At 44.4% G+C, this 10340-nt stretch overlaps 1 protein-coding gene and 1 long non-coding RNA gene across 6 annotated transcripts in view; one reads left to right on the top strand and one right to left on the bottom strand.

Annotated features, from left to right (window-relative positions):
- The first annotated feature begins 969 nt into the window (after positions 1-969).
- Positions 970-5349, top strand: LOC309377053. Its single transcript, XR_014171411.1, has 2 exons — positions 970-1053; positions 5238-5349. It is a non-coding gene; the product is annotated as an uncharacterized lncRNA (long non-coding RNA).
- SCNN1D (sodium channel epithelial 1 subunit delta) overlaps positions 1838-10340 on the bottom strand; it is a 66871-nt gene continuing 58368 nt past the window's right edge. For all 5 annotated transcript variants that reach the window (XM_081923620.1, XM_081923622.1, XM_081923623.1 and 2 more), the window contains exons 7-13: positions 9661-9759; positions 8944-9061; positions 8128-8218; positions 7246-7303; positions 6531-6586; positions 5719-5800; positions 1838-4444 (exon numbers count right to left, since the gene is read on the bottom strand). In XM_081923620.1, the coding sequence (XP_081779746.1) occupies positions 4049-4444; positions 5719-5800; positions 6531-6586; positions 7246-7303; positions 8128-8218; positions 8944-9061; positions 9661-9759 (900 nt within the window). In that variant the 3' untranslated portion in view covers positions 1838-4048. The remainder of the gene's footprint in view (positions 4445-5718; positions 5801-6530; positions 6587-7245; positions 7304-8127; positions 8219-8943; positions 9062-9660; positions 9760-10340) is intronic.

Genomic DNA, 10340 nt, shown 5'->3' with positions numbered 1-10340 from the left:
TGCTCTGGCTGACTTCTTGGCTGAGGGAGTTGCCTAAATTGGCAAGATGAGTAAGGCAGGCAACGCCCCATGGCAATGGAAGAAAACAACCATCCAGTTGAACGACATGGAAACTTGGGAAGCAGCCGTATTCCGAGTTAGACCATTTGTCCATCTAGCTCAGTATTGTGTACACTGACTGGCAGAATCTCTGCAGTGTTTCAGACAGGCTTCTGAAGATGCTGAGGGTTAAATTTAGGACCTTCCCCATGAATGGAGAACGTCAGACCTCCAGATGTTGTTGAGCCACAACTCTTCTTACCCATGACCATGCTTCTTGGGGCTGATGGGAATGAGGAAGATCTGGAGGGCCACGGGTACCCCATGCCTAACCATCTTTGGACCACAACTCCCACAATCTCTGACCATGGACTAAGCTGTCTGAGGATAAAAGGAATTGTAGTTCAACTACAGCCTACGGTTGAAGAACACTGGTCTACACTGACTGTGGGTCTCCAGGATTTCAGAGTGGTCCTGCTAGCTTTTTTACTAGGAATTTTAGAGATCCAATCTGAGATTTTAAGCAGGCCAATCATGTGATTTCCAAGGCTTGGAATGAAGTTCCCTGAACTAGTTACTGTATAAAACACACACACACCTTAAATTAGACCCCAAAGTGGTTTTCATAATTCCCTGCTGAAGTAAATGTGAATTGTTTATTTTGGGATAGAACTTAAAACAATTTCTAGTTCATATTCATCTCTCCTCACTCCCACCTGCAATGCAGGAGGCCCAGAATATTTGCTTGCTTGCTTTTTTTAAAGGAAGAACTTCGTATTTATAAAGAAAGTAAGAAAGCAAACGGTGAAGGCAATGTTTTACGGCTTCTTAGGCATTGCTGCTGCTAAGGATAGTCACTTAACCGCTTTTGCCAAGTAACTAAAAGGAAGGAATGTGAGGCATTTCCTGTGTTTTCTTTGCTGAAGAAGTTTTCTCCTTTGCAACAGGAGCAGCTTGCAGCGAGAAGCACAAAAACAAAGTGACAGATGCCTTGGATGGAATAAATTCAGCCAGGTAAGGCTTTTCTTGCATGGAAATACAATTACAGTATGGGGAAAACATCAGTGGATGACTTTCTGCCAGCCATCTTATTACTTATATGTGGGTCCAATTTTGGACCGTCTACTGAAGTGCAGCAGCTCATAATATTCTGAATTTTCTTCTTCTTCTTCTTCTTCTTCTTCTTCTTCTTCTTCTTCTTCTTCTTCTTCTTCTTCTTCTTCTTCCTCTTTCATTTGGATGAGTTTGGATGAAACCCGTTTGTTTTGTGAAAGAATGAAGGTGAACTGGAGCCAGTGGCTTTTCGGACAGGGGGAAGTTGAACTAGTTGCTTTTAAATCTGAATGACCCAAGCTCTGGTGATTTCCATTTGAGCGATAATTAGATATCCAAGCCCATCATGGCTCTTCCAGGCTGTAGGGGCAGGTCCATTAAGGCAAATGGGCCACTGCCCCATCAAACTCAACTGGTTTCCTCCAACTCCACCTGACTTATTTACATCCAGTCCACAGTGAGACCCTGACTGTCACCTTCCTCCACCCGAGTCTCAGGTGTTGTCCCTTGTAGAACTCCGCAGGAAGGAGGATGGGGACAAAAGTATGACGACTTGGTGCTGCCTGCTATTGGCTCTTACTCAGCCAATCGTTGGCTCCGGCTCCACCTACTTTTTGGGCTCCCGCCCCACTAGGGAATAATCAGCAGTGGGGGCAAACTGCACCGTGCTCCCCTTAGTACGATGAGCTTCATCTCAGTTTACCCCAAGAAATTTCAAACCCCAAATAAAAGATGCTAGTCAGTATGAAAAGACACCTGCAGTATTTTATTACAGAAAGATTACAAAACAACCAGTGCAGATTGCATAGTTTTGCTCTTTTTAACCTTCAACAAGGCGAAGGGGTAGGGGGTGGGGACAAAATAGGAGCACAATAAATTATTAAGTTACAGCCACAACAAGAGGTCACTTTCCATAATTCTGCCCCCCTCTCCCTCTCATACATGCACACACTCAAAATAAATAACGGTCAAATATTCTCCTTCAAAATGCATCTGCATCCAACCATCATAGAATTCAACAGCAAGGCAGATGGATATACAGTACATATTTCATTCGTAGAAAATAATAGATAGATAGATATTTACAGGATTCTATCCAACACTAGCCATGCTACTGAGGTTAATGGACATGACTAATTTAGATTCATTAAATTCAATGGGTCTTCTCTGCATGGGGCTTAGTCGGATCCACAGTGATCCCAACAGTGTGGGGATAGATTCCAACTCCCCCTTGCTGAAACAATGCTACTTGGACTTATTCAGAGAGACATGTTTATCATTTGAGGACTAACACAGGCATAGCGGTGACCCCTAGCTTAGATTGCTCTGTGGGCGTGCAGTCAAGTTTCTCCCTCAGAAAGGCTCAGGCAGGTAAATTGCCACTTGGCATGGCAAACTTCAAGTGATGAACAGGGTTGACCGAAGGACCCCTGGATGCATAAAGTGTGGTACAGCCCTGAGCTCTGGTGATCATCAATAAAGCTTTCTGGTACATCCAGACATCGATTTGCTGTATAAAACTAAATATTTTATAGTTCAGGATTTCAGGATGTTCATTATGACAAAGCAATCTTCTGAATACAGTTAGAACATTTCTCTCTTTTTTTAAATCAAGAAATCATTATGCAAAGGAGAAATCTGGCACATTTTGTGTAAAGCAAAAGTTCAATGTGCTTGCAAGTATATATCCGTTTACTTTAAAAAGAACAGCAGCCATTATGGACATGGTTGGATTTTGAGGTCTGAAGAGGGGAAATAGGTAAAGAAATCCATTTGAAAAGTTGATTTTGGCTTCCGAATTCACAAGTAAAATGTAATATCAAAAAGTGCCCTGTAACTAATTTCCTGAGTGGAGAACGACCAATCAGAAGCTGTCGCACTGCCAGCCACTCAAAAGAGCTGACTTTGCATAGTGTTGTGCCTTTGCCACCTGAAGGGGGCGCTGTAACCTGAGTACAGGCAGTTGCTAGGCTAGACACTGGGGGTTCTTGGGCACCTATCCTGCTCCATGCAAGCTACTGTTTTTCTTCTTCTCCAAGAACTCAGCTTATAAACCCTGAACTTCACATTTTAACAGAGGCAGCACGCAATCATAATTAAAAACACGTTCCTTGCCACAGATTTCAGAGCTCAAACAGGAAAGAACTACCTGTCAAACAGAAGAGGTACCGTGGGCATTACAATCAGCACGCTCAAGTATTCATTGCATCCCTCTGGGATCCCAGAGGCACTGTTAACACAGACAGAAGAGAACATAGCCTCATAAATGTTCGCTAGACACATTTTTTAATGTGTGGGCTGTTTAACATTTAACTCGGAGACACCTGTGAAATGTTGACGGTCCAGCCTCTTTGCCCAGGGATGCCCAGTTGAATCTGGTTCCCTCAGGAGAGCTTCAGCGGGAAGCTACGGTTGTGGCTTTTTATAGGGAACTGGATAACCGCCAGTCACTCTCTGGCTTTCCTCTTCCCTCAGATGAAAAAACGAAAATAAAAAAAATAGACTTCTTTCATAAGAAAGAAGGCCACAGGTCAGTCATCTCTGAAAAGAATACCATGGAACAAATAACATGAGGGGGGAAAGGGGGTCTTCAAGTCAACCAAGGAACCAGTCAGAAAGGAATTGTCAGTGTTTGCCTGGGCGAGGCCTCATTTGGACACCTCCTTCATTAACGGAACGCATTGCAAATCTGACCCCAAGTCGCTGGATGAAAAACCTCGCTTCCCTGGGCTCCATCTTGTTTGCCACAGAACTGTCCGAGGAGGTTCAGAAGAGAAAAGTCACAGACTCAGTCTCCTGTTGGAGGCTGGGCCCCATCAGTCCAGCACTTCTGAGCCAGCATTTCTGGGTCAGCAGTCACAACTGTACTGGCCACAATTCCCTACAAAAGCAGCTCTTCTTCAAAGGTATGAAGGTAGGTTTGTAGTTCTCCAAGATCCATTCTCCTTGGACGCCATTAGCTGTTGAGGCGCATATCTATGCTCTGCTCTTTCCGGTGCTTGAATCCATTCAGCACCACACTTGGGTAGAGCTCAGGCATCTGGTATGTGCTATATTTTGTGTCTTGGCATGGGGTGCCAGTGCCATCGCTGGTGTAAGGTTTTGTGATATCCTGGGTGCTGGCCAGGCCTTCCTCCACATAGCGGTACTTCTCCAAAGTCAAGGTTATGCTCGGGATGTTTGGGGGTCGAGACACCTTATGTGTCCTCTTAGCCGTGAACTGACGGTAGAGGAAGATGAGAGACAAGATGGCGGCATCCACGAGGAACTCCAGCAGCTCCACCACTGACAGCACCGATGACCCAAACCAGAGACTCCAGTTGCTTCCCATGTTGGACATCATCTGGGATTCCTAGGGAAAACATAGACCATCTGATTAGACCAGAGGCGGGGAGTCCTTTGCAGAGTGAGGGCCACATAGCCTTCTGGGGAGCCGCATGCCAGTGGAGGGAGGACCAGAGGCATAAATGGGTGTAGCAACAAACGTCAGTTTTACCCTTTGTACAAGTAGACTAGTTTCTACACACACACACACACACACACACACACACACACACATACGCACACACCAGAACCTCTCTCAATCCTCTACCCAGGAAAGTAAGAGACGTGATCAGAGTTCAAGGACACATTCCAGCCAGGTCAAAGCACTCAGGGAGGGTGAAGTAGGGCTGGGGAAGGGAGTGGCCTGGGAAGGGTTCCTAGGGCCAGATGGAGAGGCCTGGGAGGCCACACTTGGCCCCTGGACTTTAGCTGCCCCAGCCCCAGGTTAGACACTGCTGTGACCCTATATGTTGCAGCCAACATTAATATCCCACATGGAGTCAACCCATCAACGTTTATGGATCTAACTTAGTCATGGCCATTAATTTTTGTGCATCTACTCTGAGTATGACTTAGATGGATAGAATGTGTTGCTCTTCCGCAAATATCTTCGTTTACCTGCCGAGTTGTCCTTTCTTTCTGTTCCTAGTTTTATTTCATTTGTAATTGCTGCTTGTCTTCCTTACGGATTTGTTTGCGGAAGGGCAACTTTATGTGGCCTCTGCTATCAGTTTCAAAGAACTTATAAAGGCTAAGAACATTATGTATGTTTTTTCTCTCCTCCCTCCTAATCTCATTTCCCCTTCTCTTGTAATTTTTAGATTCTAAGACAGGGGAGTGGCGTCTGATTCCTGATCATTCTAAGGTGCTCCGGGAGAATTTGTTTAGCCGAAGAACAAGATGCAAATAGAAATGAATTCCTTTCTTTGGTAATAGTTGTTTCTAACTGCTGTTTAAGTTGGGTTGGATCCAAGTTGACAGCATAATTCTCTGCATGCTTGCTCACTAGCACAGTAATTGGGTTCAATGGGACTTACTTCCAGGTAAGCATGAATACTATGGGTGCCTATCGTTAGCTGCAGCTGGTTGCCATGGAAACCAGTGGTCCTTAACTCATGACGAAGGTGGTGATCTGAACCCCACTTACCTGGGAGTATGCCCCAATGAATTCAAGAGGACTTACTTCTGAGTAGATACTGGGTAGCAGTCACTTAGCTATACTCAGAGTAAACCCATTTCAAGTGAATGAACATGATTAACTAAAGTTAATGTGGGCCAAATAAACACACAACTTCAACTTACTGTATATTCAGGAGATTCATCCCAAGAATTGTAGTTTAGTCGCTCGTAGTAAATGTTCACCTTGGCAATATCTTTTCTGAAACTGAGGAAAGAGAGCGTTGAGATCGATTTAGTCCAGTGTAAATTTGTCTGTCCCTCCCAATACATTTTATTACAGTTTGAAAGAAAATACATGAAGGTTAATATCAAATATACAGTATCGTTTTATCAAAGTTTTTTTTTTAAAAAAAACCTAATTAAATAAAAACAAACCAAAATGAAGAAAAGAAAAAAAGAAAAGGGGGAAGAAAAAAGCAAGAGGAGGAGGAAAAAAAGAGAACTTCAAATTCTTCATCCGTCGGTTATATATAAAAAATTATCCAAAACATCCAAAACTGTCCAGTGTAAATTTGGTTGAGGGAACTTTTGACAAAATTGCGGAGAGACACTGCCAGTCAGTGTAGGCAACACTGAGTTAGGTGGACCAAACAACCTCACTCTGTGTGTTCCTTTGCTCCAGATGGTTGAGGACCTTTTGTTAAAATGCAAAATGAACTGGTACAGTCAGAAGCAAGGACCAGTGAATGCCATGGTGTACCCTCCCCAGCTAACTACGCGCAGGATTGCAGTTGGACTGATCAAAATAAATTTGGTATAGTGCCATGTAAGTGGACTTTTCTTGAGGCTATAGCTCCTACACTTCAAAATTTAGCACTTCACCATAGATGCCAGTTCTGAAGACAGTTGCCAAATAATCTTGCATTTATGGTAAAAGAGAAGGACTTGACAGAGCAGCAGCAGCAGCACCCGGTAGAAAAAACAATGTGACTAACCTGTCGCCGGTGGCATTGTATCTGTTCTGGGCTTCCAAAGCTTTGTGAATCCATTTCTAAAAAGAAAGACACAGGAACAGGGTTCAAAATCTGGAAGCAGACGCAGCAGATGGTTCAAGTGGCATTGTGCCAGGGATGGCATAGGGGAGCTGCCAGCTGTCCAAAATATCAGCTGGGCTTGCTCTTGGGCTCTTAATGGAAGCTTGCTTTGCAGTGAAGCTTAACATGCCATTGGGATAAAAAAGACCACCTATGAAGGCCTTTGGGTCAAGCGGCTGTTAAAGGCAGGGAAGCACAGTGCAGTAGAGTAGTTGGCAAATTGTAATAATAAAAACCGATACATACAAGCAAGGCAGAAGTAATGCGACTATCAAGTGTTTAAAAATATATTGACCATTCAAAACTTTTTGTTTGCACTTAGAAGTTTCATCAATATGCTTAATATATTTTCTTTGTTCTCATTTTTAAAAAAAGGGAATTTGACATCACTATGGTGGACCTGTTGCACCCTATCAGATGTTTAAGGAGGCAGAAGAAACAGTTAAATTCTCCTCCTTATTGGAGCACACACCACAGGTGACTGGCTCCTTGATTGGTTGTATGTTCACTGCAGCAGGCTCCCTGATTGGTAAGTGACTATCATTAGCCAGCTTGGGAGAACATTGAAAATTTAGCATCCTCCCCCACTCTGAACTCCACATAGGTTATACTTTACCTCAGATTTGGTCGAGGGCCACTTTGCATATCCTGCTGAAAGTTTGTACCAAGTCTCGCTGTCAAGAAGACAAGAATGTAAAAAGGTTACGAGGAACCCTGATGCATCAGAACAAAAGCTACAGTGAACATTTTATGGTCCCGTCTCCTTTTCTATACTTTGAGATGTGACGGCCGTTTTATGTCATGTCACAACCCCATGGCCGCCAGTTGGTGACTGGAACCCACAGTATGTTCTCAACATTTCCAAAGTGTCCACTAGCCTGAAAAGGCTGTAATGCCTGGATGCCTGTGTTCACCCTTGGGTGATCTACATGCAGGTCGCACTTACTGAACACAGCGTGTTCGCTGGAAATTGTTCGTTAGGCGACCATTCAGCTAACAAGATGACAGTTTCCATTATTTCCTATGCGAACATTTCTGATCCATGATTTTCCTCCCCCCTCCCACCATGGTTTCTTCCTTAAATTGCTACAGCCAACCAGCAAGAGAGAGACAAAGGAAAAACTGGTTTGTTCGAACTTTCCTGCTCCCTGATTTATCTGATCTCTCTCCCCATTCCTTTTCTCCATGGTTTCTGCCTGAAAATGGTTGCCGCTGACCAGCAAAGCATAAACAAGTATGAAAGTGGGCAGACTCTGGCTGTTTGGATGTCTGAATCAACTGAGTGTGTAGCAAGGTTTGGCAAAAAAATTTTGTGTTTGGATAAGTGAATCTTCGCATAACAAGCAGACCAATAGTGGGACCTGCATGTATGGCTCAAAAGAGATTGAGGAGAGGAGGTAGCTATCTAGTGGGCCAGTCAATGAAAAGGCACATATCTGGTCCATGCTAAGCTTGACCCTGCTACCATTCAAATGCGTCAAATGCCTTTGCTACTCACTTGCATGGTCTGTGGCATTTGTCAAAACAGGATTCGGTATGAGTGGCATCTTGACTGTACATGCGATTGTACAGTAGATAGAAGCAATGACCTACAGGAGGGGAAAAATAAGAGGAACAAGTTCAATAGGATGCAGCTGCCACAGGCAAATAATTGAGGACAGCCCTGTTCTGCCATCATGAAGGGTCCTTGTCCAAACCAACCCCCAACATTGTCTGATCAACATTTCCTGTTTGCAGCTGAACTTAGTTTGAGTGGTACTTCCTGCTTCAAATTGAACCCACTTTGATTAGCACTTCCTGTTTCCAATTTAGCAGTTTGGCTGTCACTTCCTGTTTTCAGCTGAATACAGTTTGATCAGCACTTCCATCTCCTAGCTGAACATGCTTTGCTTGAATGAGAATCCCAAAGACCAGACTGTGAAAGGCCACATCTAGACCCTGGGCTTGAGATTCTCTACCCCTGAGTCAGCTCATACAAAGTATTCACATTATGTGTCCTCTTTGGTGTTCTCTCTCTCTCTCTCTCTCTCTCTCTCTCTCTCTCTCTCTCTCGTTGTATAAGCATCCACCCTAGTTCAGGTATACCAGGAGGTAGCCAACATAGTGCCCTCCCAATTTTGTTGGAACTCCCATCAGCCCCAGACAATGTGGCCAATGGACAGAAATGATGGGAGCTGGAGTCTAGCAACATTTGCAGGCACCACATTGGCTGTCATGGGGAAACAGCTAGCCAGGTTACATATAGACTCTGTGCCATTGGCCAAATCAAGTCATTCTGAACACATTTAACCACGTGTGTGTGGCTTCTCCTTACCCCAATTATGATGCTTGTTATAGTTGCAGTACTCCGTTCCTGGAGGCAGTGGGTAGTAATAGTACCCACAACCACAGTCTTCAATCATTTTCCTCTGGAAACATGAATGCAAGCAAGCCTGTGGGGCAGTGAAAGGGATGGGGAGACAGAACAAAACAAAGTGCTGTAAGTCAAATTTCTCTGGTGCCTCAAGCCTTTTGCTTCAGATCCGCTAGTGGGGTAGATAGGTGTTACCTTAATGGGAAGGGCTATCCCAATTCATTTTGCCACCAATGGTGAAGGAGAAGAGCCAAACCCACCACTGCAAAACAATTTCCCCCAATAGAATGCATGCTTGCTTGGTATTTGCAATAACACATGCGTTCTTATGGAAACTTTGCCTCTATAAATCTTTGCACACATTACTTGGCTAGAGAATTGCACTGCACAATTTGGACTGGGGCAAATTCTGAAGGAGGCCTGCCTTTTCAGCTTACCTCTTCAGTTCAAAAACTGCAAAAAAAAACCCTAGGTAGATTTGATCGAAACCAGAATCAAATTTCTCCCCTCTCTTCCTTAGCCTGAATTTCACACCCTGATTTGAATTAACTGGGCAGATCTTTGACAGTGAGCCGGTTGCTCTAATTATTTGAGTGATCCAACACATGGGAAGGGGCAGGATCTTAAAAAGGCAGAAACGAATAAAGTGGGAAAACAAATCCTCTGTTTTAGCTGTACCTGCTGCGTGTATGTGCTGTTGTATATGAGCTTGACAGCTACATCATCTCCATCCTTTGTACATGTGCCATAATTTCCGTCTAAGCGAGTCACCTCGTCCTGCGTAGTTGGAGGGAGGAAAGAGCATATCACTTGGAGTTTAGCATACAGGCCAGAATCAATTCAAAATAAAGAAGCTAAACCTGGAAGAGTCTCTCCCCTCTCCCACTAAAGCCACATCAGCCCCAAAGGAGGCCCTTGCAATTGCCTGTCGCCAGTTATTGAAAGTCAACTGTCTGGTGGTGGCTGGTGCCCAGCAGGTTTGGTGGGGTGGAACTCGGAGAGCCCAAACATTTCGACATTCCCCCCAAATTGGGATTGCAACAAAAACCCCATTTGGAATGCCAGTTCAAAACATCAGGGATGGGGAGCGAAGGCTGCATTCATTCTAGGCAAACTTCCGGGGGGCGGGGACAAAGCCAAAAGGGGGCGTGGCATTGGATGTAAGGTTTACTTTCGCTAGTTTATATACACATTTACACAAACCCCACTCTATGCACCACCCAGGCAAGTAAGAGACACTACCAGAGTTCAAGGGTGCATTCAGCCAGGGAAAAGCAGGGATGTGAATCAGGGCGAGGGGTGTGTGGCCTGGGAAGAGAGAGTCAAGGGCCAGATCGGAAGGAATTTTGCTCCGGGGC

This window comes from Podarcis melisellensis (assembly GCF_964234715.1).
Source record: "Podarcis melisellensis genome assembly, chromosome: 8".
Taxonomy (NCBI): Eukaryota; Metazoa; Chordata; class Lepidosauria; order Squamata; family Lacertidae; genus Podarcis; species Podarcis melisellensis.
This window is presented reverse-complemented; position numbering and strand designations above follow the sequence as displayed.